This window comes from Leucoraja erinacea, chromosome 25 (genome assembly GCF_028641065.1).
Source record: "Leucoraja erinacea ecotype New England chromosome 25, Leri_hhj_1, whole genome shotgun sequence".
In the NCBI taxonomy this organism is placed as follows: domain Eukaryota; kingdom Metazoa; phylum Chordata; class Chondrichthyes; order Rajiformes; family Rajidae; genus Leucoraja; species Leucoraja erinaceus.
The window spans coordinates 15529055-15556611 of NC_073401.1; the positions used below are offsets into that span (position 1 = coordinate 15529055).

Here is a 27557-nt window from a genome sequence, read left to right on the forward strand (position 1 = left end):
GCACCTCCCATGTCGGCAGGTTTGATTATCCAGTCGGGATTGCTGCAGAGTGAGGAATGAAACATTTGAGACGGTTGATGGCCCACCGGCAGTTGGAAATGAAAAGGTCTAAAGAAGGTAAAGAGGGTCATCCAGGGGAGTCCAAGAGGAGGGGGTCCGGTGGAGATGGGAGAAGAGGTCATCACTGGTGGTGAGGACTCCTTCCCATAGAAAAAGGCCCGGAGGTGACGGAAGAAGAGCCCTATATCGTGGCAGACCCAGAGCTCAAGGTGGGGACAAAGGTGAGGCCTCTGCTGAGGACAGACCATTCCGTATCAGAGGGGGGGGATGGTGAACACAAGGTGAGGCTGGGCGTCGGATGAGGGCAGGTGAGTAGATGGAGGCCGAGGTGATTGGGGGGGGGGGGGGGGGGGGGGGGGGTGGGGGGGGGGGGGGGTCAGAGAGGAAGGAGAGCATGAGGACTATTGTACTTCCAAGTGAATTTGAGTGCAGGATGCAAATTAGTGGTGACGTTGATGAAGTCAGTGAGTTCTGTGTCCACCTTTGATTTAAACCAGCATCTGCGGTTCTTTCTGACACTATTCATTCAGGGCATCTGCCCATATCCCATGACTCCACATATAGATTTCCCTTTTATAGACACAAAATGCTGGAGTAACTCAGCGGGTCAAAAGAATCTCTGGAGAAAAGGAATAGGTGACGTTTCAGGTCAAGACCCTTCTTCAGATGACTTTCGATTTCCCTTTTGATCTTTGAGGTGACCTGCTCTTTCCTAAACAACTCTCTTGCTTATAATATACTTATAAAAGATTTTGGGGTTATCCTTAATCCTTCCTGCCCAATTAGAGATTGAATTTAAACGGGAAGAGAAGGATCCAGCCCCGAAATGTCATTTGTCCATTCCCTCCACAGACGCTGCCTGATCCGCAGAATTCCACCAGCATTTTGTTTTCCTCAATATTCCATGGTAGTTAGGACCACCTAGTTAGGAACCACCCAATCAACAACCAGAGAGCAGTCCTGAGCTACCATGTATCATCTGATCAATATCGGTGAGACCAAGCGTAGGCTTGGCGATCGTTTCGCCTTAACCAAGCTGACCTCCCAGTGGCTCAGCACTTCAACTCCCCCTCCCATTCCGTATCCGACCTCTCTGTCCTGGGCCTCCTCCACGGCCAGAGTGAGCAACACCGGAAATTGGAGGAACAGCACCTCATATTCCGCTTGGGTAGTCTGCATCCTGGTGGCATGAACATTGAATTCTCACAATTCCGTTAACCCTTGCTGTCTCCTCCCCTTCCTACCTCGCCCTCAGCCCTCAGGCTCCTCCTCCTTTTTCATTTCTTCTCCCCGCCTCCCCCCACCCCCTATCAGTCTGAAGAAGGGTTTCGGCCTGAAACGTTGCCTATCTCCGCTGCATAGATGCTGCTGCACCCGCTGAGTTTCTCCAGCATTTTTGTGTACCTACCATGTATCTCATTGAAGCCTCTTGGACTATCTTGAATTAGACTTTACTGGACTTTATCTTGCACCGAACATTATTCCCTTTGTCCTGTATCTGGACAGTGTAACAAAGAACTGCAGATGCTGGTTTAAACCGAAGAGACACAAAAAGCTGGAGTAACTCAGCGGGACATGCAGCGTCTCTGGAGAGACCCTGCTTCATACTGGTTGCGGATTCAATCTTGATTGTAATCATGTATAGTCTTTGTGCTGAATGGATAGTATGCAACGAAAAAGTCTTTCACTGTACCTCGGTACACGTGACAATAAACAAAACTACATCTAAATCCCACACCGTAATAATACTAATACAATTAGTAGTCACAACATGATAACTATAGCTATAATATATAAGCATAAACCTTACAAAAATAAACAATATAATAAACCAAGATTACAGAACCAAAGACGAACACTGTTTAGCCCCTCAGGGTCTCACAGGTGCCCAATGACCCAACTCTGGCCGGTCCCATTTCCTTCTATTTCCTCATCACCGCTTATCTCTCCAATTTTCCGTTCATTCTTTCCGCCACAACTTTACACTAACTTAGATGTAGAAACAAAGAACAGCAGACGCTGGTTTATACCAAAGATAGACACAAAGTGCTGGAGTCACTCAGTGGGTCAGGCAGTATCTGTGGAGGGAATGGACAGGTGATGTTCCCAGGTGAAGGGTCGCTTCTCCAGACAGCCGATTCCCTCCACAGATGCTGCCTGACCTGCTGAGTTCTTCCAGCACTTTGTGTTTTGCTGCAGGTTCGGGCATCTGCAGTTCCTCGTGCTTTTGTAGGGTGGGGGAGAGGAGGGTGGGAGCGGAGCCCCGGTGTAGCGGAGGCCGCGGTCACAGGGAGGACATTCCACACCGAGCCCGGGATGCCTCCTCTCTCCCTGGCTGCCGAACGCCCCCTGCGGGAGCCGAGCCGCCGCTTCCTCCAGTCCCCGGAGCCGGGTCCCCGCGGTTACCAGGCGGGCGGAGCTGAACTGGGAGCCCGCGCCTGGATGCGGTGTGTGTAACGAGACGGGACCCTCACTAGTCCTCCCTCTCCTCCCCCCCCCTCCCTCCCTCCCCTCCCTCCTCCCCTCCCTCTCTCTCCCCTCCCTCCTCCCCCCCCCCCCCCCTCCCTCTCTCCCCTCCCTCCCCTCTCTCCTCCTCTCTCCCCTCCCTCTCTCCCCTCCAGTTGCTGCCAATCTCCCAGCAGTCAGACATCAGTCCGATTTCTCCGGGGGGCAGCCAGCGATCCTGAGAAGGAGCAGAGGCACCGCCGCCACCCTGTCCCACCAAGCCGAACCCACCGGCATATCCGCGGCGCCGGGTCTGACCCGCTCCCTGCTGCTGCTGCTGAGCCGACTGCCACCGGCCCCGGGGGAGGAGAGTGAGACGCGGCGCCTCTTGTATAAAGACACTGGGACATTGTGAAGGCAGCATTGGAAGTGTGCAGGGCATGGCCGGGAGCGGACATCTCACTCCGTGCACGGATCTCCAGAGGTGGGGAGGCTTCCCAGTCACCTTGCTCCTGCTCTCCTCAGTGCCTGTGATGTGCACTTCATGGGGGACCGGCTTCCAATACAAGTTCCCGGCGGCTCTGCAAAGCAGCAAGGACCAGCTAGGAATCATCAGCAACGGGTTTCTCAGCCGGAGGTAACGGCCCCCCTCCCTGCCTCCCTCGCTTCCCTGCCCTTTAACAATAACCTCTCTGAGATAAGGCGCAAACAAGGTGACAGTGATCTGCCGCGCTTGCTCGCTCAGTGCCAATGGTCTGGTGTGTCCGGATGTGGGCAGCACAAAACATCTCAATGCAGGGACAGGTTTATCCAGGCGAATCGGGGTCGGCGGCTGGGAAGTCGAATCATTATTAATGTCCCTTTAGAGGGTTTTTTTTTGGAGAATCGTAGTTTACCAACTAGCCACCCAATAGCTGGGCATCATAGTGTTAAAACAACCCGTTGTATTTTAAAGTTGTAATTCCAATTGCCTAGAACACGTGTTGTTCTTGACAAAACTTTATTTCTTGACAAAACTGTTTCTATACAAAAAACTTTTTTCACGTCTAAACTGTTTCCTGATAAAAACTTTTTCCTTAAGAAAATGTTATTTTTTTTGGACAAAACTGTTGCTTTACAAAGCTATCACCCCCCACCCCGACTAAACTTTTTTCTTGACACAACTTTTTTTTGAAGCATGTAACCTCCCTTTAGAATATAGATGTGGTTTCATAAATGCTAATGTATTGGTCTCCCACCCCCGGGTTTTTTTTTCTCGATACGTGGGATTGTTGTGGTGAATGTTTCACACAGTGTGCTCAGTTAGTGGGATTCTTCTAGCGGCCCCCGTGAACAGGGAACACTTGGCCCCGATGTCAGACCCGAGTTGCTAGTGAGTGCACGGTCGCTAATTCCCTCCTACGCTGCTAAAACCCCCCACTGCCAGAAATTAAACGCGTAGCTGATACAAAACTGGATCCCAGTGCATGAGTGGGCTGATATCTCCATCTCGTCCATTCAGTGAGTGGTTCAGATACGACATTAAAAATGCCCAATCTCCTCTTCCTAATCCAGCCGGTCAGTCCGCCTACCTGCATTGAGACCGGGGCAGGCAGGCAGGAGCTTTGTGTCGGGACGGACAGCGGTGGGAAGGTTTGTCTTGCGACCGCTGGGTGTAGACGGCGCCGCTTCCTACGCTGCCACAGCGGCCGGCGGCCAAAGATCATGCAAGGCTGGCTGTAGTATCTTTGGCCACGGCGTTTTCACCTGACCCGACCCCCCCGGCTCGTGTTAATCTCTCCCGCGGGTTTTAAAGAGCCCGCTCCAAGAAATCTCCCGAGAACCGGAACGACCGGTCAAAGCGCACTCCACAATCGCCCAGTGTGGTCCAGTGTGTGGGATTCCTGACTCGAGAAAGCCCACTGCCCCCTCTCTGTCCCGGACACTGGGGCCGGCCAGCCCGCGGTTATCACGGCGAGTACATCCGCAACCTTTATTTCTTTTTGGAATCCGGCTTCACTTTAAACGATGGTGTTTCCTTTGATGTATTTCGCATGGTAGTTCACAGATACATTCGAAACTACCCGAGGCCAGTTACATGTGCCTACCTTGGACAAGTCTAAACACTAGTCGCGGTGGAGTTGGGTTTAATCAGAACTGGAACTGGAACGAGTTTGGCAAAAAAAAACCCCCACAGAATTCCCATTAGTTTGGTCTGGTCTGATTAGACTCTTTCCCAAACACCTGGGCGGGATCTACAGTGAGAAGGGTGCGACATTAAACAAATTACAATGTGCTGGAGGAACTCAGCGGGTCGGGCAGCATCTGTGGAGGGAATAGATGCGACGTTTTGAGTGTGGACCCTTCAAACATCGTTAAACTAAGCGCCACCCAGCCTGGGTAACCCATTCCTTCTTTCCACAGGTGCTGCCTGTCTCGCTGAGTTACTCCAGCTTTTTGTGTCTATCTTCAATCTACTGGCGATCTACTCGAAGGCATCTGTGGTCCCTTGTGTGGTGAAAGTGTGGAATTCTTTGTGTGGAATCTGTGGAATTCTTTGCCACAGAAGGCCTTGGAGGCCAAGTCAATTGATATTTTTTAAGAAATAGATTCTTGATTAGTACTGGTGTCAGGGGTTATGGGGAGAAGGCATGAGAATAGGGTTAGGAAGGAGAGATAGATCAGGCATGATTGAATAGCTGAGTAGACGATGGGCAGAATGGCCTCATTCTGCTCCTTATGAACTTATGAAGACACCCATGGTCCAAATACCCACACCCTGCTACAATTTTTTTTTAAATTGAGAGTTCTGAAAGTGGAAGGGAAGAGGGGGCAAGAGCTGAAAGCTTGTATCCCCAGGGTCAGGCAGGCCTGCTGAAAGTGAGATTGGTACATAACAGAGGTACAATGAACTGGAAAAAAAGACACAAAGTGCTGGAGTAACTCGGCAGGTCAAGCAGCGTCTCTGGAGGACATGGATAGGTGACGTTTCAGGTTGGGACCCTTCTTCAAAACTGCAGGTGCTGGAATCTTGAGTAAATTAAAAAAAGTGCTGGGGGAACTCATCCTTCAGACTCAATATGAAGAAGGGTTCCTACCCGAAACGTCGTCTGTCCATTCCCTGCTCAGATGCTGCCTGACCGGCTGAGTTCCTCCACCACCGAAGATAGACACAAAATGCTGGAGTAACTCAGCGGGTCAGGCAACATCTCTGGAGAACGTGGATAGATGAGACTTCTGGGTCGAGACGTCTTCAGAATGAGAGTCAGGGAAGAGTGAAACTAGAGATATAAAAAGGTACAAAGAAAAAATGACCAACCTTTGTGTTTGGATTGGTAAATCACAGATCAGACTGGGGAGTCCCCTGCAATCACTCTCATGAGCAAGGTATTGAGTATAGAAACAAGGAACTGCAGATGCCGGTTAATGCATAAAAGAACAGAGTGTTGAAGTAATTCAGCAGGCCAGGCAGCATCTCTGGAGAAAATGGATAGGTGACGTTTGTGGTAAATGTGGGGGAGGGGAGATTTCATTTTCTGCCACTCACCATCACCACGCTGCCCGTTTCAAACCGCTTCTCCGCCAGACAGCCACAAAATGTTGGAGTAACTCAGCGGGCAGGCAGCATCTCTAGAGAAAAGTAATAGGTGACGTTTCGGGTCGACCCAAACCGTTACCCATTCCTTTTCTCCAGAGAGGCTTCCTGATCCGCTCAGTTACTGCAGCGTTTTGTGTCTATCCTTGGTGTAAATCAGCATCTGTAGTTCCTTCCCACACAACTCCCCTGTCTGTCCTCGCTGGCTGATCAGCCTGTTGGCTATCTCCAGGCTACAGTAGGTGAAAGTCCAAGGGAAAGTGAATAAACCTTCCCGGGACTCCACAGATGGGGCTGTTGCCTGAAATTAAAGTGCAAGGAACCAGTTTCGTTAGACTGGTTTTTGTAAAGGAGTAGGAAGGAATAGCAGATGCTGGTTTATACCAAAGATAAACACAAAATGCTGGAAAAACTCAGTGGGTTAGGCAGCACCTATAGGGAAAAAGAACAGGTAACGTTTTGAGTCGGAATCCTTCTTCAGTCTCTTCTTTCTGTAAACCAGCATCTGCAGTTCCTTGTTTCAACAGTCAGTCAAACAGCAGTGTGTGTGTAATTCCTGTCCACTCAATTTTGACAATGATTGACCATTGAATTCTCCAATTTTATGTACCCCTATCCAGCTGTGCACCCATTACTCCCAATTACCCCCCCCCCCCCATTCCCCTTCCACCCACAGCCAATTAATCTACAAACCTGCACAAAACCAGAGCACCCAGAGGAAACCCATTCTGTCACAGGGAAAACGTGCAAACTCCAGACAGACAGCACCCGAGGTCGGCATCATACCTGGGTCTCTGGCGCTGTGAGGCAGCAACGCCACTGCTGTGCCATGAGTGCTCCAGCCGTTTGCTGTTTTATTTTTGCTCCAGATGCCAGCATCTGCAGTCCCTTGTATATCAACCGCCCACCAGTAGTCAGGGACCGTTATAACCCACCCCTCCATATTATCCCTCCCCATCCTATTCCAAACCCCCCCATCCCATCTCCCTGGCCCATTCCTCTCCTGTGCCACCATTCACACTTGCTTTAGTTGCTCAGGGGCATCAATGTTATTGTCACCAGTGGCCCCAGCTTGAAGCTCTGCTGCTGCAAACGTTCACCATCCTAACGTCGGGTGCCTTGGCCAGAGGAGACTCCAATTGATTAAATTATGTATGGATGGCATACTTGAACTAACCCCATTAATCTAGTCTCTGTGAATGTTGACGCCGTTCTGGTGTTTATCCACTCTCTTGACAACCCCTCCTCGAAGGAGAGTTACAAACAAAATAATTAGTCCTACACAAGGCTGGGATTCGGATACAAGACCAGGCTTAACATTTTAAGGCATTTAAATTGACCCCCTCTAATTTACTGATGGATCGAGAGTGATTGAGTGGGAGGGTGGGTCTGGAAATTTGTTTTAAGTGGCGAGTGTATGTGCCACATGGTTCCTATAATATCTGCGATTGTAAGCCAAGCGTGACAGTTTAATGGACCACTGCTGCAATGTTTGCAATGTGACGCTGTCAACCCTGGCTGGGCTCCGTTTCCATCTGGTCCCGAGCAAAGCACAAGGTGCTGGAAGAATTCAGCGAGTCAGGCAGCATCCGTGGAGGGAAATAGACAGGTGACGTTAGGAGGTGGGGCTTGGCTCCATCAGGTTCAGTTTAGATCAGTTTAGTTTATTGTCACATGTGCCAAGGTACAGTGAAAAGCTTTTTTGTTGCGTGCTAACCACTTAGCGGAAGTACTATATATGATTACAATCAATCCATCCACGGTGTACAGAACGTGTAGGAAGGAACTGCAGATGCTGGTTTACAACGAAGATAGACACAAAATGCTGGAGTAACTCAACGGTTCAGGCAGCATCTCTGGAGAGAAGGAATGGGTGGCATTTCGAGTCGAGACCCGAAACATCACCCATTCCTTCACTCCAGAGATGCTGCCTGACCCGCTGAATTATTCCAATCATAGTTTACAGATGCAGGATAAAGGGAAAGGAGATTGAAAAGAGCTTTGTTAAAGTAAGAAGCGCTGATGTTGGGGTAGAGGTTGTAGTGAGAGATTGCAGATCCACTTCTGGGACCAGCACGGAAAGAATCGCCCGGCATGGTCTTCATCTTAGGCTATTAATTTTTTTTTTTTAAAAGGTAAAATAACAAACTTCAAACTGGATGAAGGCTCAATATGTAACTGCACGCTTTACTGTGTCTGAAGAAGGGGATTGATCCGAATCGTCACCCATTCCTTCTTTCAGAGATGCTGCGTGTTACTCGGGGGTTTTTGCATCTTTGCCTGCTTTACTCTCTGCCTTTGGGAATGATAGCGAATGAACACAGTACGTTTCACAGTGAAAATGACTGTAAAAGGTGCAGCAGGCACTGCGGGGCGAGTTATGTTATATGGAGGATTGCTCTTCCTTGGTTCACCAACAGAGGTAGCAGAGACACGAGGGACTACAAGTGCTTGAATCTTGAGTAAAATGCGAAGTGCTGGAGGAACCTAGCAGGTCAGGCGGCATCTGTGGAGGGAATGGGCTGTCGACGTTTCAGACTGATTGCGGTTGGAGGGGAGAAAGCTGGAAGAGGGGTGGGTGTTGGGCAAAACTTGGCAAGTGATAGGTCAATGCAGATGAGGGGGGGAGGAGGTGATCGGCAGATGTGTGAAGTAATCTTCATCCCAAAAATATATTGCTATAAATAGAATTAGTATAAAGGAGAATAGTGCTGGAGTAACTCAGCGGGTCAGGCAGTATCTCAGGAGAAAAAGGATGGGTTACATTTTGGGTTGGGACCCTTCTTCAGACGGAAAGTGGAGGGGAGGGCAACTGGAGGTAGGAAAAGGACAGAACAAACCAGCAACAGATGACCAGGTGGAGCCCATCAGGGCCCATTGTTGGCTGGGGAAGAGGGGATAACGAAGGGATACAAGGATGTAAGCAGTGGGACGACTTGGGTGGGGGGTGGAGAGAGAGGGGATGCAAGGTATACTAGAAATTAGAGAAATCAACGTTCATACCACTGTTGCCCAAGTGAAATATGCTCCTCCAATTTGTGTGTGGCCTCACTCTTGACAGTGGAGGAGGCCCAGGACCGAAAAGTCAGTCTGGGAATGGGAAAGGGAGTTCATATTTTTGGCAACTGGGAGATTGTGTAGGCCAAGGCCCTGTCATTAGGCCCTGTAAGCAAAACTCTATACTTTACACATGTATTGTGTTATTTTTTCCATTTTGATGTTGTTCTGGCTACGGGTAGACAGGACTGATGTATCAATGTTGAGAGTAGAAAGTGAGACTACAAGTTGTAGACCTGGGAGACCGGAGGAATGGAATGTCCGCACTCATATTTGTTTCCACATCTGTGTGTTTTGTGAGTGTAAATCTTGCTTCTGAAGTCCCTCTTAAATATTTCCTCTAACTTAAGCCTATGCCCTCTAGTTTTTGAATCCTCTACTCTGGGGGAAAAGAGACTGTGAGCGTTCATTTTATCTATGCGCCTTGTGATCTTGTACAGCTCATTAAGGTCACCCCTCAGCCTCCTATGCTCCAGTGAGAAAGGTCTCAGCCGATCCAACTACTCACTTTAACTCAAGCCCGCAAACCCAGGTAGCGTCCTGGTGAATCTCATCTGCACTCTTCCAAGCTTAATGACGTATTTCTTGTAGGTGGGTGACCAGAACTGCACAGAGTAATCCGAGTGCAGTAGCACTGGTGATGCACAGCCATGTATTATTTAGATCACTGTGAACTGGTTTAGAGAGCAAATAATATTCTGCACATGCATAGCTACACTTGGACATAAATCCCTTCGTTATCTGAGGTATGGTGAATGAGGCCCCATTCATGCAAACAAGGAACTGCAGATGCTGCTTTACTCAACTTCATCTTATTTTCCACTTGGGTAGCTTCCAACGCAAAGGTATAAACATGGCTCTACAACTTTACGTAACTAGCCTACAAACAGGATCCCCCCCCTCCTCCCCCGCCAATTTGTTTCCCCCTTTTAATCCTGCTCTATTTCCCCCATGGATGTACACCCATTTCTTCCCTACATCTGCCTCTTCCACATATTCCTTCCTCTAGCTTCATATTTCACTGCTCCTCTACCTTATCTCATACTTTTGATCACTTCATCTCCGGCCTTTGTCCACCCGTCTGTGAATCAAAACCGTTCCCGTTTGGATGAAGGACGGTCATTCTCTACAGTCTGGAGAAGGGTTCCGACCCGAAACATCACCCATCCCTCTTCTCCAGAGATGCTGCCTGACCAGCTGTGTTACTCCAGCATCTTGTGTCTATGTCCGGTATAAACCAGCATCTGCAGTTGCTTCCTCCACTCTAGTTGCGAATGCTTCACACGGCTTAGTAAGATGGTTTATGTAAACTGCACTCGTTTATAATTGTAGCGTTTTAAAATCATTTTTATTCAGTGCAATGTGTGTTAAATGTGTGCCGTTACTTTTCTTCAAGGAACTGGTGTCCTTACACACTCACGAAGACAGTGTCCTGTCAAGTGCAGAATGGAACCTATGTGCAAAGGGTTTATCAGAGCTGCAGATGGCCATTGGGTTGTCCCGGTGGGATCAGGTAAGACAACGCTCATGCATCAGTGGCATTGATTGTCCTCTGCTCTGTCTCCGATGGCCTGACTATCCATCTGCCTTGGTTCACATTTCTCAGGAACAGCTTCCTCCCACTTTTCAAATCCTGAGTGAAATAGAGGGGGTGGAGGCAGTCTATTCCCCAGGGCAGGGGAGTCAAGAACCAGATGAGTTTAGTTTATTGTCACGCGCACACAGGTACAGTGAGAAGCATTTGTTGTAAGGCAGCACGACTATGGGTGCTGTCTGTACAGAGTTTCTGCATTCTCCCCGTGACCTGCGTGGGTTTTCTCCAAGATCTTCGGTTTACTCCCACACTCCAAAAACATACAGGTTTGTAGATTAATTGGCTTGGTAAATGTAAAAATTGTCCATAGTGGGTGTAGTAGGATAGTGTTAATATGCGGGGATTGCTGGTCGGCGCGGACCTGGTGGGCTGAAGGGCCTGTTTCCGCGCTGTATCACTAAACTAAACTAAACTAAAAGCTGACTGGTTAGCACGCAGCAAAAACATATCTCTGTCCTCGGGTACACCTGACAATAAACTAAACTAAATGATTAGAGATGGCGAAGTGGCACAGCGGTAGAGTTGCTGCCTTACAGCACCAGACACCCGGGTTCAATCCTGACTACAGGTGCTGTGTGTGCAGAGTTTGTATGTTCTTCCCATGACCAGGTGGGTTTACTCCGGGTGCTCCAGTTTCCTCCCACATTCCAATGACATGCAGGTTTGTAGATAAATTGGCTTCTGTAAATTGGCCCTACTGTGTCGGGGTAGAACTAGTGAAAGGGTGATTGATGGTCAGCATGCATGAGGCGGGCCGAGCGGCCTGTTTCCACGCTGTGTTTCTAATCTGAACTAAATTAAATTAAAGGATAAGTTTAGGGAGAGAGAGGGGAAAGGATCAACTTATAAAAGATATTTGGACAGGTCCATGGATAGGAGAGGCTTGGAGGCATACGGGTCAAGGCAGGCAGGTGAGGCTAGCATCGATGGGCATCTTGGACAGCATAAGCAAGTTGGGATGAGGGGCTAGTTTCCATATTCTGTGTCTCTGTGACAATATGGCTCTATGACTACCTGGATTGTACAGACACTAAAGAAAGGATTTTCACACAGAGAGTGGTGAATCTCTGGAACTCTCTGCCACAGAGGGTAGTTGAGGCCAGTTCATTGGCTATATTTAAGAGGGAGTTAGATGTGGCCCTTGTGGTCAAGGGGATCAGAGGGTATGGAGAGAAGGCAGGTACGGGATACTGAGTTGGATGATCAGCCATGATCATATTGAATGGCAGTGCAGGCTCGAAAGGCCGAATGGCCTACTCCTGCACCTAATTTCTATGTTTCTAATGCATGAAGAGTTCTTGGACAGTTTTTAATTTGTGTATATTTTTAATTCTGAAATAATTAGTGTTTTCTTTTTAAACATTTCCCAGTTACAGGGCAGTGATACGACCAACGTATAGACTGACGTACAAAACAGTGACGGCAGTGGAGTGGAAGTGCTGTGCCGGCTTCAGAGGGAGCAACTGTGAGGAAGGTAAGAGGTGCCCTTGCCATGCGCTGATTGTACAGAGTGAGATTACCTCTGTGTGTTGCCACCTGGGTACATCACGTGCCTCCTCCAGAGATTAAATGCTGGAGCAGGTATTGGAGCAGAGAAATTTGGTTCTTAATTGGATCGTTACGGTGGAGGCAGATATGAAAGTGGCATTTAAGAGACGTTTAGATAGGCACATGGATATGCAAGGAATGGAGGAATTATTGATCACATGCAGTTGGCATCTAATTATTTGGCATCAGGTTCGGCACGGACATTGTGGGCTGACGAGCCTGTTCCTGTTCTGAACTGTTCTGTGTTCTATGTTCTTATACAAAACAATCAAACTCAGAGCAGAATGGCTCAGTGCTGATGCAGATACATGCAGACAGGAAGTCCACTGGCCGTAAGCAAATCCCTTGTTGAGATTCATTTACGTAATTATTCACAGCCTGTCTGCAGCTCTGGCCTGGCACAGACTGCAGCTGAAGAGATGTGGTGGTGTCGGTAGAATTTAAAGATACAGTACCAACCAAAGGACTTCTCGACTCTATGCACAGATGGGTCCTTTATTAATAGGTCTGTAGAAAATTGAAAGTGTATCGTAATTTTGTGAGTGGCTGCATCAAAACTGGGAAAGAGTTTAGTGTGAGGCTTGAGGAAGTGCTGGCAATCTCGACACATAGAACCATATAGCACAGGCCCTTCAGCCCACAATGTGTGTGTTGAAACCAACTCTTATCTGCCTACACATAATCTATATCCCTCTATTCCTTGCATATTCATGCACCTATCCAAAAGTCTATTAAACGCTACTGTCGTATCTCCCCTCCACCACCAACTTGGCAGATTCTTCATTAGTACGGGCATCTGGGATTATGGGGAGAAGGCAGGAGAATGGGGTTGAGAGGGAGAGATAGATCAGCCATGATTGAATGGCTGAATGGACATGATGGGCTGAATGGCCTAATTCTGCTCCTGGAACTTATGAACCACCCTCGCAGCACGTTCCAGGCACCAAGCGACCTGTGGCGTCAAACAAATTTGCCCCGCACATCTCCTTTAAACTTTGCCCCTCTCACCTTAAAGCTATACCCTCAAGTCTTTGGCATTTCCACCCTGTGGGGGGGGGGGGAAGGTTCTAACTGTCCACACTGTCTGTGCCACTGATGATTTTCTACACTTCTGTCAGCTCTCCCCTCAGCATCTGGCAATCCGTGACAATATGTGGGCGTCTAGGGACTCTGGGCAACTTACAGAGTAGCGCGGCCACTGTGCCCATTCCCTGGTTGAAAGGTGAGCTACAACAGATGGATCTGAGAAGGGTGCTCCACCCTGGCACCCCTAGGTGCAGCAAGACAAACACGGGGAAAGCAGTCGGCAGAAGCCACTTTGCAGCCACAGATCTACGTTGAAAGTTGGACACAAGGTCCTTCTAACTGCTGACAAAGCTCTTCAGCTGCTCCCTGTTGACCTGGAACTATTAAAAGAAGTTGGCTTCCATCATTAGTTGGGCAGGAGGCCAAGGCCTAGAGGTCTGGCAAGTGTGGGCGATGGAGCATAGGTATTCTTATTGAGAAGCAGCGCCAAACTTTAGCAGATCCTTCACGTCTCTCTGTTCACTTTAAAATCAAGAATCAAATAGTTCTGTTTGAAGTAGTCTGCGTTTAATTTGTTTGCCTATTTGTGCCGTTTATTTGAAGATATAAAAGTTAAAGAAAAATGTTCCACCTTCACCACAAGGTTCCTGGTTGCAACGAGTATTAAAACTGACTGCTGTTTTTAAAACTAATTTGGTGCCATTTCAGTGCGAAAGCTGAAGTGAGAGCACTTTGCACTGGGAACTATCCCTCCCCCATTCCGTGCATTTTGAATACATTGTATTATCGTTCTGAGCTTGTGGCATTGGACTTTACAACCTATTTTCTATAATGCATCGCTATTTTAACAATGGTTTGCAATGTATGTCAGTGGGGAAGTGCTCTAGCAAGAGGCTTCTTTCTTTAATCTTGATTTCCTCTTTAAATTTGATTCTGAGAATTAGTTCCAGTCTTGGCTTCATGTCGTAAAGAAACTGGGGCTCCAAGAATTGTGGTTTCCTGCCAATTTACTGATTTAATGAGAACTAATTACATTATAGAAGATGGACATTTGATTAATGAAAGTGAGCTCTCTGAGTAAATGTGTTGTTGTACGTTCATATTCACAAATAAATTTGTGTCTACTACAATTCTTCATAATTTCCTGTAGTAATTCCGCCTCACAAATGACTCCAATTATACTTGTCCTTAAAATTTGATGCACTCCATTTCCTCGATCCAGTTGAAGTGTGTGGCGCATTAGCTGTGTGATATGTGCCTTATTGCAAAAAAACATTTAACGATATATCAAGCCAGTTTCCTTTGATGGACTCAATTGTTCATTCAAGGACCACATATAATTACTCCGTTACTTGATGGATTTTTTTGCTATAGGCTGTAAAGTAAGATTGCTGTAAAGTTTTGAAAAGTGCCCTTAAGGGGAATAATGTCCTCCACATTGTTTAATTGCCTAACCTTGCCTTGATTTTAATTAAATGCCTAAAGTTCTATATTTGCCTTCTTTGAGCAATTATTGCCTTATCTTTTTCTAAATCCGCCCTAAGATATTACTCGCTGTACCTCTGTGCGTTCTTTTCTGTTTCACCTCGTTTGATAAATGCTTTTGGGATGTGTGTGTCTCTGTATATTCGTAGTTGAACTTTCAATCTCAATTGAGATTACAGACAGAATCTCCACATGAAAACCATTTAATACCAGTCAGTTTTCTTAAGTGCAGCTTTTTGTTATTTGCCTCTCGCCAGTAAATCTGTATCATTTCACCATAATTATCGTCAATTTATGTGCACAGTTTTGTTTATTAAATGGAGTTTAGAGAGCTATAAAAACAAACAGCACCATGGCACAGCTGGTAAAGCCACTGCCTCACAGTACCACAGTGCCAGATTTCATCCTGACCTTGGTCAGGCGCTGTCTGTGTGGAGCTTGCATGTTCTCCCTGTGACCGTGTGGGTTTCCTCCGGTTGCTCCAGTTTCTTCCCATGGCCCAAAGCAGTGTGTGTTTGTGGATCCATTGGCCCTCTGTAAATTGTCCCTAGTGGGTAGGGAGTGGATTAGAAAGAGAGATTACAGAGAATTGGCGTGAAACGGTGATTGATGGTCAGCATGGATTCGGTGGGCAGAAGGGCCTGTTTCCATGTTGTATCTTTGAACGAAACTAGAGAGCAAACTTTGTCAAACTAATACCTACATTTCTGTGATCTGGGCACAGGCAGGCTCTATCCCTGAGATTAGTAATTGAACAACAAGTTGAAGATTTTCATTCATTTCTATCCATCCTGCTTTGCAAAAATGTGAAACTCCCAGAAATTAATAACTAGGTCTGTTTTAACTCCTTTGTGACTCAACCTCAGTACTTAAATTATATACGGAAACATAAAGGGCTCATCCAGTTAACCAACTACTCCTGGTATTAGGCAGCTGGAGCATACAAATGGGTCTCCTCCTTACATGACATCCACCATTAGTAATATGCAGTAGGGGTGATGTAATCACTATGACGTCTGGCCACGGAGATTGATTTGGTTTAGTTTACCAATACAGCACGGGGAACAGGCCCTTCGGCCCACTGAGTCTATGCTGATCATCGATCACCCATTCACATTAGTTTTAAGTTATCCAACTTTTTCATCCACTCCCTACACACTTAGAGCAATTTACAGAGGGCCAATTAATCTACAAACCCGCACGTCTTTATGATGTGGGAGGATATGGGAACACCTGGAGGAAACCCACGCAGTCACAGGGAGAACATGCAAACTTCACACAGGCAGCACCCAGAGTCAGGATCGAACCCAGGTCACTGGCACTGTGAGGCAGGAGCTCTGCCATGGGTTCAGTTTTATCCTCCTGTTCAATGTGCAGTTTAGTTGCTGGAACGTGGACAATGAGAGGATTTATTTCTGTTTGGTGCTTCTGCGTTGAATTGTGAACATTATGTAAATGCGCTACACCATGCAGCCAATTCTTAGAGAGCTGAGATAACCAATTCGTCATTAAAGGGAGGGTTGTTAACAGTTGTGGAAAAACAGAAATGGAACAAACTAACACAGAAAGAGCAGAATCAAATCTGGCTCTGTATTTGTCTCACATTCTACTCTTGCTGAAAAATAATTTTTAATCTGGGTTGTGCAATAAAAAATTGCAGTCTTTTAAAAAAATATATATATTAACGTAATTGCAGTTTTTCCTGTTAGCCTTGCACGAGATGTGGACTTGCCACGGCTGTATGTAAATGAAACATAACATCTTTGCTTTTTAATAAATGAAATTGTGGCATAGATGATGAGAAAATCTTAATTCAAGTTTTCCGTCAGTAAAAAGAGATATTTGGTGGACGGCTATCCTTTAAGAATTCCTCGAAGTGTTTCTTTAGGAATTTCGTTACTAATGTGGGCAGAAAATGTTGGTTTGCTGAGTTTAGAGATACAGCGCGGAAACAGACCCTTCAGCCCACCGAGTCCATGCCAACCCACGATCACCGCACATTAACACTATCCTACACACTCTAGGGTATACAGTATTTACACATACACCAAGCCAATTAACCTACAAACCTGTATGTCTTTGGACTGTGGAAGGAAACCGAAGATCTTGGAGAAAACCCACACAGGTCATGGGGAGAACGTACAAACTCCGTACAGACAGCACCCGTAGTCAGGATCGAACCCGCACCTCAATCAGCGCTTGCTGCCTTATTCCCCTATTTCGCTTACGAAACCTGAACGGAAACCTCTGGAGACTTTGCGCCCCACCCAAGGTTTACGTGTGGTTCCCGGAGGTTCCCGGACATTTTTGTCAGTCTCCCTACCTGCTTCCACTACCTGCAACCTCCGGGAACCGCACGGAAACCTTGGGTGGGGCTCAAAGTCACCAGAGGTTTCCATTCAGGTTTCCTAAGTGGGACAGGGGCAAAGGCAGCAACTCTACTGCTGCGCCACCGTGCCGCCCTCGTGGGAAGGCTCAGAAATGAGCAGTATTTAGCAGTCTTGATTTTGATTTAACTAGATTAAATCACAGAATATTGCCTTTATTAAATTGGTTTGCATGACTTGTTATATGCTAGCAACTTAATTGTTATGATATTATCTGCCCTTATTAAACAAAAATGTGAACAGTTCAAAGCCTGTAGTTTTATTTTATGTAAGTGTACACTTACAGGGAATTTGGAATAGGCTCTGGACTCAATGGACAGAATAATATCCCCAAGTGAACTTCATATCATAAACCTGTGCCAATCTTTGTCACCGACCCGAAATAAATTTCCCTTTGAGCTTTCTGTACTGCATGTAACTACTATTCTGATTTTGGTCCTTGGTCCTTTAACGCTGAAGAAGACTTAATGTGTGGTAAGAAAATAATTCAACGTTGCGCTTGGAGAGATTTGCTCTCTGGAAGATGGGAAAGGTTTCTGCCTGAGGTGGAACCAATGCAGATGTTGTTGATGTTGATTCACTGTGGTTCGAGAGAGATAACAATAATCACCAGAGAAACAATGTCCAAATCCATGTGGGCATTAATCCATAAAAGTGTATACCATCAGATTTAGGAAGAGCATTTTCCCTGCTGTTATCAGACTACTGAGTGATCCTGAAGATTCATAGTTCTTCGGGTCTGAAGAAGGGTCCCGACCCGAAATGTCATCCATCCTTTTTCTCCGGAGATGCTGCCTGACCCGCTAAATTACTCCAGCACTTTTTGTCTATCTTTGCAATAAACCAGCATCTGCAGTTCCTTCCTACACATACTGCGGGGGGGGGGGGAAACTTTTAAAATCTTTCCCCTGCACGGAGAACCCGACCTTTTCCCTGTCGGGTCTCCGTTGTCATTGGGGCTGCAACGTGGAGCGGCCTCCAGCAGGAACGAACTGGGGCTCCAGTCACAGAGCTGCGGAGCTACTCACCATCATGGAGCTGGCCGGCTTCGGAGCGGGTGGAGCTGTGGTGGCGCGCTGCTGCGACCTGACCCCGGGGATTCGGAGGCTTACCGCAGGTCTGGTGGACAGTGACACCTGGAGCCCGCGGGTCCCTGCTGGGAGACCGCTTTTCGGGGCTTCCGCAACGGCGACTTCACCCGCCCGAGTCGCGGGGTCGAGGAGTGCCTGGAGCGGGGCCTTACATCATCGCCCGGCGCGGCTTCAACGGCTGCGGGACTTTGCTGGCGCCCGCCGGGGGCTCCAACAACAAGACCCAGAGCGCGGCCTTGCATCACCCGGCGTTAATGGCCGCGGGACAATTGCCATCGCCCGCCGGGGGCTTTGACTCTGACATCGGGAGTGGAATGGGGAGTGCAGCGGAGAGATATGTTTTTTTGCCTTCCATCACAGCGAGGAGGAGATGCGCTGTGATGGATGTCTGTGTAAATTGTGTTGTGTCTTTGGTCTTTTTTTCTTGTGTGTATGACTGCAGAAGCAACATTTCATTTGAGCCTCTATGAGGTTCAAGTGACAAATAAATTGTATTGTGTATTGTGTGAATGATTCTCCCACAAGCTAGGATATGGTCCCGATCTTCCAACCTACCTCGCTGAAATCGTGTACCTTTTCTCTGTAACTATAACACTACAATGCTGTGACACGATATTCTGCACGCTGGTATTTTTCTCTTTGCTCTGCCTGTGATGTCTGTGCATGACTTCATTGTACTCGTGTATAGTGTGATTTGATTGAAGAACACACAAGCAACAGCTTTTCACTGAAACTCCGTGCATTTGACAGTAATAGACCAAAACCAATAAATGCAATGGCAACATAACATAGATAATTCTCACAATCCTTTGTTTTACTTTGAGAAGTAAATACAGAACTGAAGCCAGAAATGTGAATCCAAGTGGGATCTGGATTTATTACCCGTTTTTATACGGTAAGCTGAGTTTTTGTTCCAACAGTGAGAGCCGAGAGTCTTTAATGTTTTGAATGTTGGGTGAAGCACTCCATGTAAAGGCTTGCTGTTTCTTATTTGTGTTGCAGCATGATTTGGGATTCCTGTTCTAATTTCAGTAACTTGTGAAGCAACGTTGAAATGTTATTGTGTAGAAAGGAACAACAGTTACAGGATCTGGAATCAACTTTATAAATGACAATTAAGGATTTGATCTCTTCTTGAAAACATTCTATTGCATGGCTGTAGACCAACACAGTGATGGAACGGGTAGAGGTGCAGCCTTACTGCACCAGAGATTCGGTTTTGCTCCTGACCTTGGGTGCTGTCTATGTGGTGTTTGCACGTTCCCCCTGTGACCTCTGGGTGCCCCGGTTTCAACCCACATTCCAAAGATGTGCGTGTTTGTGGGTTAATGGGCCTTTGTAACTTGCCTCTAGTCTGCAGGAAGTGGATGAGAAAGTGGGATAACCTAGAACTGGATAGAACTAGTGTGAATGGGTGATTGATGGTCAGCATGGACTTGATGGGCCGAAGGGCTTGATTCCCTGCTATATCTCTGAACTAAACCATGGTGACACTGCATGGTGTTTGTGCGCTAATCAGCTTGAGTTGCTATGTTTACCCAGATGCCAGTCACTCATGTTGAACCTTGGTGTTGGGTAAGGTATCTTTAGGCCTACAGACAAATCCCAGCTCCTGTGTTCTTCTAGAGAGCAGCTGATGACATTCGGGAAAGGGATGGCAGCTGGTGTTTCTCTGCTGTGCCAGGTTAGCTAAAGACAACCAGCTGTAGAACCTGCCACTCTCTGCTAAGCTCATAAGTCATAGAAGCAAAATTAGGCCATTCAGCCCATCGTGTCTGCTCTGCCATTCAGTCATGGCTGATCTATCATTCAACTTCATTCTCCTGCCTTCTCCCCATAACCCCTGACACCCTTACTAATCAAGAATCTGTCAATCTCCGCCTTAGAAATATCCAATGATGGCCTCCAGCTGTCTGTGACAAGGAATTTCGCAGATTCACCATCACCTGACTAAAGAAATTCCTCCTCATCTCCTTTCTAATGGTATGCCCATTTATTCTGATACTCTGCTCTCTGGTTCTAGATTATCCCATTAGTAGAAACATCCTCTCCACATCCACCCTATCCAAGCCTTTCACTATTCAGTAAGTTTCAATGAGGTCCCCATCTCATCCTTCTAAACTCCAGTGAGTACAGGCCCAGTGCCGTCAAACGTACATCATATGTCAACCCACTCATCCTTGGGATCATTCTCGTAAACCTCCTCTGGACCCTCTCCAACAACAGCACATCCCTCCTCAGATATGGGGGTCCAAAACTGCCCACAATACTCCATGTGATCTGATAAATGCATTATAAAATCTCTGTACAAGTCTCAGCTGCAGATCAATTTTCCAGTGGAGGTACTTTATGCTTTTCATTGAGTCGGAGAGAGTCTTAGAGTTATACAGCAAGGAAGCAGGCCATTTGGCCCAACTTGCCCACGCCGACCAACGTGTCCCAATATGTCCCACCTGCCTGCGTTTGGCTCATCTCATTCCAAACGTTTCCTATCCATGTATCAGTCTTTTAAACACTGTGATAGTACCTGCATCAACTACTTCCTCAGGCAGCTCGTTCCATATACCTACACAACCCATTGTATAAAAAAAGTTGCCCGTCAGGTTCTTATTAAATCTTTCTCCACTCGCCTTAAACCTAGGTCCTCAGAATTAGATTCCTTAGAAATGTGTTATAGCCAGCAAGTTTCCTTTTGATATATAGTCACTCTCGGGTAAAAAGTTCATATTGCTGAAAGGTTCTTCCAACAGGATGTGTTTGATGCCAGCACAGCGCTGCATTATGTATTCATTTATTGAAGTAATTGTCCACGTACTGAGCAGTCCAAATCACCATTAGTTTAGAAATATGGTGCTCCGACCAGCCTTTGATAAAACAAGGAAGTACAGATGCTGGTTTACAAAAAAAACCCCACAAATTACTAGAGTAACTCAGCAGGTCAGGCAGCATCACTGGAGAACTTGGATAGGCAATGTTTCGAGTCAAGAACTTGATATTGATGATAGTCAAAAACAATTGATTTCTTCAACGATCCAGGGCAGCACGGTGGTGCAGCGGTAGAATTGCTGTCTTACAGCGCGGGTTCGATCCTGACTACGGGTGCTGTTTGTACAGAATGTGTACGTTCTCTCCGTGACCGCATAGGTTTTCCTCCGGGTGCTCCGGTTTCCTCCCACACTCCAAAAACGTACAGGGTTGTCGGTTAATTGTCTTTGGTTGAAATTGTAAATTGTCCCTATTGTGCGCTGGTGTAATGGGGATCGCTGGTCGGCGCAGACTCGGTGGGCCAAAGGGCCTGTTTCCACGCTTGTATCTCTAATCTAATCTAAACTAAACCCAATCCCTTTTTCCTTTCCAGTGTTACAGCTCGGAATGCAGCTTAAAACACTTAAAACGTGTTTAAGACTAAAAGAGGCAGAAGTCTGCAACCGCCAGCGGTTTAATGAATGTTCTGAGATGGCTGGGTGGTCCTCTTCCCCTCTAGGAAATCTGGATGGAGATCTTTTTTCTTGAAGGAGCAAAATTGGAACATTTATTTAAAAAATCTGGTGGTGCATTCTTGAATTCAATAAAGCCACATTATAAAATAGAATAAAATAATGAATATAGTGTAAAATACAATAAAACTAATACAATAAAAGGGTGGTTCAGTGGCACAGAGGGTGGCACAGTGGTGCAGCAGGTAGAGCTGCTGTCTCACTGCACCAGAGACCCAGGTTTGATCCTAACCTTGGGTGCTGTTGGTGTGGGGTTTGCACGCTCTCCCTGTGACCGCGTGGGTTTACTCCGACACTCCAAAGGCGTGCAGGTTTGTAGGTTAATTGGCCTCTATAAATTGCCCCTAATGTGTAGAGAGTGGATGGGAAAGCGGGCCAAAGAGTCTTTACTTGTTCTATGTAAACCATGGTGACACCACATGGTATTGGTCCTCTAATCAGTCTCGTGTCATGTTTGCCCAGATGCCAATTACTCATGTTTGAATCTTAATGCTGGGTCAGGAATATCTCAAGCATGATTCATTCACTTACGTTATCCACTATGAACATTTATGAATAATTATAAAGCGTGCAGCTGCTGGCACGCTGCACCAAATCACACCAAATTCACTGCTGGCCACTGAGTAATTTGGTACAGTATGTTTGCTGTAATTAGCGGCTGTCTTGCACTGTTATTTGGACGGCAAAAAAATTGTCAGATTGACTCGCTGCAACAACTCTCTAAAATTGTATACTATTTAGTCAATTTTGAACAGCTGCGATATTTCACTGTGAATTTAATGGCAACGAAAGCCTTGCACTCGTCCTTATATCTTAGCCTTTTAAGAAATCTGGAAACACTGTCCCATTGTCTCCATCCATCAGTCAGTCTGTACCATCTGCTCCAGAGTGTCGATCAGATCCATATCTGTTTCTAACTTGGATAATTACAGACATTGTAAAAATTACCAGTGTGATCCATAGTCTAGCTGGCAAAAACTGCTGTACACGTTGGGAATGTCTGATTGCTTGAATCCGTGTCCGACGTTGACCGACTGTAAATTGAATTTGAGTGCAGTAAATGTTTGACCCCCTCACTTGTTCAGCCGGTCCAAAAATATTTAAAGGATTTGTTTCCCTGTGCCTTATCTCTAGTAATTTAAAAAAGGTTAAAGTGCTTTTATTGTTGCAGTCATCCACAATGTGTTTTAATTGTGCAAGCAGTTTGTGCGATAAATTAAAAAAAAAAATCCCCAATATTTTATTTCTTATATCTCAGCAAACTGCATCGGACTCGTTTAACAAATATTTAAAAGTGTCACAGATGTAAGCTTGAAGCCATGATCAACACAGTAGTTGAAAGGAGAGCCTTTCTATGTCACGGGTGGTAATTCCAACTAACAGTGTTTAGTTTAGAATATAGCATGTAAACAGGCATAAAGCCCAACGAGTCCGTGTCGACCAGCAATCACCCATTCATTAGCACTATCCTGCACACTAGGGACAATTAACAGAACCCAATTAACATACAAACCTGCACGTCATTGGACTGTGGGAGGAAACCGGTGCACCCGGGGGAAACCCACGCGGTCACAGGGAGAACGTGCAAACTCCATACGGACAGTACCCGAGGTCAGGGTCGCACTCGGGTCTCTGGCCCTGTGAGGCAGCAGCTCTACCGCTGCGCAACCCTGTGAGGAGACAAAAGGAGAATAAAATTAAACCATACCCGTAAAGCCAAACTTCTGTTATTCCATGTGATCAGATGCCAGCAATAATCATGAAGGCTGCTTGTTTGGCCTTTATTACAACCAGCTGATAGACTTACACAGCTTTGCTCGATTGTAGATGAATGCACAATGACCACCGAGGCAATTATTTTTCACCTTAAGATTTTGTGAGTTGAACTCACTATTAATATCTTTAGCAAGACAGCAATTAATCCTTAAAACTAATCACATCTATAAGCTATGCCAGGATCTGTTTCATTAATATTTTAACAAAATATGCAGTCACACGTATCGTAATATAATTGATTCACAATGCACAGATGAAGTTAATATTGACAGGTAGTAAATATTCTACATGAATAGAACGTTAGATGGTTATTAATTCAAATATAAATGACCCAGCTGGTAGAGCCGCTACCTCACGACTTCTGTGGCCCGGGTTCGATCCTGATTTTGGATGCTGTCTGTGTGGAGTTTCCATGATCTATGTATCTAAGTGGGATTCCTATCGAGTGCTCCGTTTTCCTCCCACCTCCCATGGACATGCAAGTTTGTAGGTTAATTGACCCCTAATTTGTAGGGAGTGGATGAGAAAGTGGGATAACATAGAACTAGTGAGTGGGTGTGATGGTCGGCTTGGACTCAGTGGGCTGAAGGACCTGGTTCCTTTCTGTTTATTTCAATCGATCAAGTATGTAAATGGTTCTGATAAAATCTACGTTAGTTATGCTCTATTTAAGATGTTATGGTATGCTGTACGTTAGTAGACACTGCAATAACTCGGATGACTAAATATTTTCAAACCATAAGCTAAAGAGCACTTAAGATGGACACAACATGCCAAAGTGACCCAGCATCTTTGGAGAAGAGGAATAGGTGACGTTTCTAGTCGAGACTCTTCTTCAGAGCATTTACCCATTGTCAGTCCCTATTACCAGCAGAATTGTTTGCCTGAATGATGTCCACACACAGCTTACTATAGAAATCAATTAAAGTTCTTTGGAGATTCAAGTTGTTGTGAGTTAACAGCAGGAGCGATGGTTAACATGAAGGCAAGCTGTCAGTATGGAGATGCCAGGGAGAATGAAGAGACGCTGTGTAAGCAAGCTTGGTAAGAGGTTTAGTTTAGTTTAGAGATACACCGCAGAAGCAGGTCCTTCGGACCACGGAGTCCGCGCCGACCAGCGATCCCCGCACACTGATAGTATCCTACACACACTAGGGACAATTTACATTTATGCCAAGCCAACTAACCTACAAACCTGTACGTCTCTGGCGTGAGGGAGGAAATGGGAGTACCCGGGGGAAACCCACGCAGGTCACGGGTCGAACGTACAAACTCCACACAGAGAGCACTCATAGTCAGGATTGAGCCTGGGTCTCTGGGGCTGTAACCTAGTGACTCTACTGCTGCACCACTGTGTTCTTGCCAGGTACTGTGTATCCAAAAACATCTTGTCACCTCCAGGCACATCTCACAGGTGGGATGAGACTTTGATATCGATTCTTTCAGTGTGACCTTTGACAGCCTTTTTATATGGTGCAATTGATCAATGAGATGGAAGAGTTGTGAACATTAATAAGTAAAGAAACAACTCTAATGTGCTTCGGATGTTGAGAATGTTTAAGGTGGTCCGGAGGCAGAGTTACTGCCTTACAACGTCTAAGATCCTGACTGTACGGAGTTTGTACCTTCTCCCTGTGACCGTGTGGGCTTTCTCCGGGTGCTCCAGTTTCCTCCCACACTCCAAAGATGTACAGATTTGTAGGTTAATTGTCTTCGATAAAGTTGTAAATTGTCCCCAGTGTGCAGGAGAGTGCTAGCGTACGGGGTGATCGCTGGTCGGCACGGACTCGGTGGGCCGAAGGGCCTGTTTCCGAGCTGTGTCCCTGAAGTCTAAAATACATACAAATTATATCAAAGCTGTAGAAGCCGGACACATTTCCCCTTCTTATTCTTTAATATTCAACTTCCATCATACATGGCATTAGCTCCAGACTTGGCAAATAGCCAGCAATGTGCAATTTAATCTGGAAACAAGGATTACAACTCTGCAGGCACAGACACCTGGGGCAATAAAAAAAACTGGACAACTTCCAAATATTGCTCATGGCTGTCTGCCAATTTCAGCAAACTCAATTTCACTCCAGCTCATTCTATTTGGTATTTTTCACTTCATTTCTCAAGGTGCAAAACCATTGGACCCAGATAAAGTTTTCTAATTAATGTCCGGTTAGTTTTTTTCTATCTTGTAGCTTGAGGCTGCATGTCCTTTAATTGCACTCTGTTTAGGATGTGTAGTTATTGTGATGGACATTTCTAAATGCAAAATTAATATAATTGCAATTCCTAAACATATAATTTGTGGGTGGATGTTTGTGGCATATTTTGACGGGGAAGTTCATGAAGGAGTTTGCAAAAGAGTAACATCACTGGACAGGCTCTACCGCTGTCAGTACATGCCCATCTCCCTGCCATTAAGAATTTTTGAGCCATCTACATTCGGCCTTAAACAGACTGCATTTGCATTCAAATATGCATCAGGTTCGTGAAGATTTACGAGGAAGTTGCCAGGACTTGAAGGCCTGAGCAACAGGGAGAGGTTGTGCAGGCTAGGACTCTATTCCTTGGAGCGCAGGGGGATGAATGGTGATCTTCTAGAGGTGTACTAAATCATGAGAGGAATAGATCGGTTAGACGCACAGAGTCTCTTGCCCGAGAACCAGTGGATGTGGATTTGAGCTGAAGCTCAGCGGGTCATGCAGCATCTCTGGAGGAAAGGAATAGGTGACGTTTCTGGTCAAAATCCTTTTTCGGACTGAGGGGCAAACTCAGGGGAGAGGCAAACTAGAGGTATGAAAAGGTTCCAAACAAATCAGGTAAAGGTAAAGCCCACAATGGTCCATTGTTGGCTGAGGACGAGGTGATAACGAAGGGATATATTAATGCACGGATCTCCTACTGATAAATGAGGGATGGAGAGAGAAGGAATGCAAGTGTTACTTGAAATTGGAGATATCACTAATAATACCACTGAGTTGTAATTAAGCTAAACTAGGAACAATTAAAATGTAAAATAATTTGCGCATTTGCTTGTATAGTGAAAAGAGCATGGAAACGTACCCGATTCAATAATTCTTGAAAAGTACTTTTTCTTTTGTTTTGCAGTAAAATAAATTGTTAATATATTTACATTAATGCTTTAAGTCTCTTCTGCAGAGTAACAGAGTTGACTTGAGGTAGCACAGAAACTTGAAAGTTCCCATTTCAATCTTAGATTCATGTTCCCAGTCCCCAGTCAGAGTAGCCCAAGGGTATGAATGCCATGTACGTGCATGCTTTCGTTGAGCATGCAGGCACCAGTGTCGGTTTCTTCACAACTGACAAATGTTTACAGCGTCCCTTTTATTTGCATGTTCACAAAAATCTTTCACCTTCTCCATTTGTTATTCTTTATGACAATTAGTAAATCAGGAAATCACTGGTCTGTTTTAAAGATGTCTTTCCATTCCACAGAAGTTTCATTCCAGCATCCCAAAATATTATGCTCCCTTGTGGTATTTTCTTTCATTGTTTTCCCTATGGTTGCCATCGGCTGATATAGCAAAGCTCCTTTCGCTATGGAGCCAAAATGTTTGCTTTTGTTCAGAAGAGTATTATCGTGGAGTTAGTTTAGTTTATCGTCATGTGTACTGGGGCACAGTGATGAAGGGTCGCGACCCGAAACGTTACCCATTCTTTCTATCCAGAGATGCTGCCTGTCCCTCTGAGTTACTCCAGCATGTCTATCTACAGTAAAAAGCATTTTTGTTGCGTGCTATCCAGTCAGCGGAAAGACTCAACATGATTCCAATGAAGCCGCCCACAGTGTACAGATACAGGATCAAAGGAATAACATTTAGTGCAAGATTTATTTTTGTTGTGTGCCAACATAGTTTCACAATTCTGCTTTCATAATTCAGCTTTTCTCACCTGTGAAGTCAACACGTTCGTAACAGCTCTCAATTCAGTAAGCAGCAATGCTCAATTAAATTAATTTGAATTTAAAGGCAATTTCATTTAAGTCGCTGAATTAGTTGGTTT

General features: G+C 45.9%; 1 protein-coding gene across 3 annotated transcripts in view; it reads left to right on the plus strand.

The window, feature by feature from the left end:
- The first annotated feature begins 2662 nt into the window (after window positions 1-2662).
- emid1 (EMI domain containing 1) overlaps window positions 2663-27557 on the plus strand; it is a 216578-nt gene continuing 191683 nt past the window's right edge. The window contains exons 1-3 of one of the 3 annotated variants that reach the window (XM_055655853.1): window positions 2663-3142; window positions 10533-10649; window positions 12101-12204. In XM_055655853.1, coding sequence (XP_055511828.1) covers window positions 2946-3142; window positions 10533-10649; window positions 12101-12204 — 418 coding nt within the window. In that variant the 5' untranslated portion in view covers window positions 2663-2945. The remainder of the gene's footprint in view (window positions 3143-10532; window positions 10650-12100; window positions 12205-27557) is intronic. The other 2 variants (XM_055655855.1, XM_055655854.1) reach the window with 2 other exon arrangements.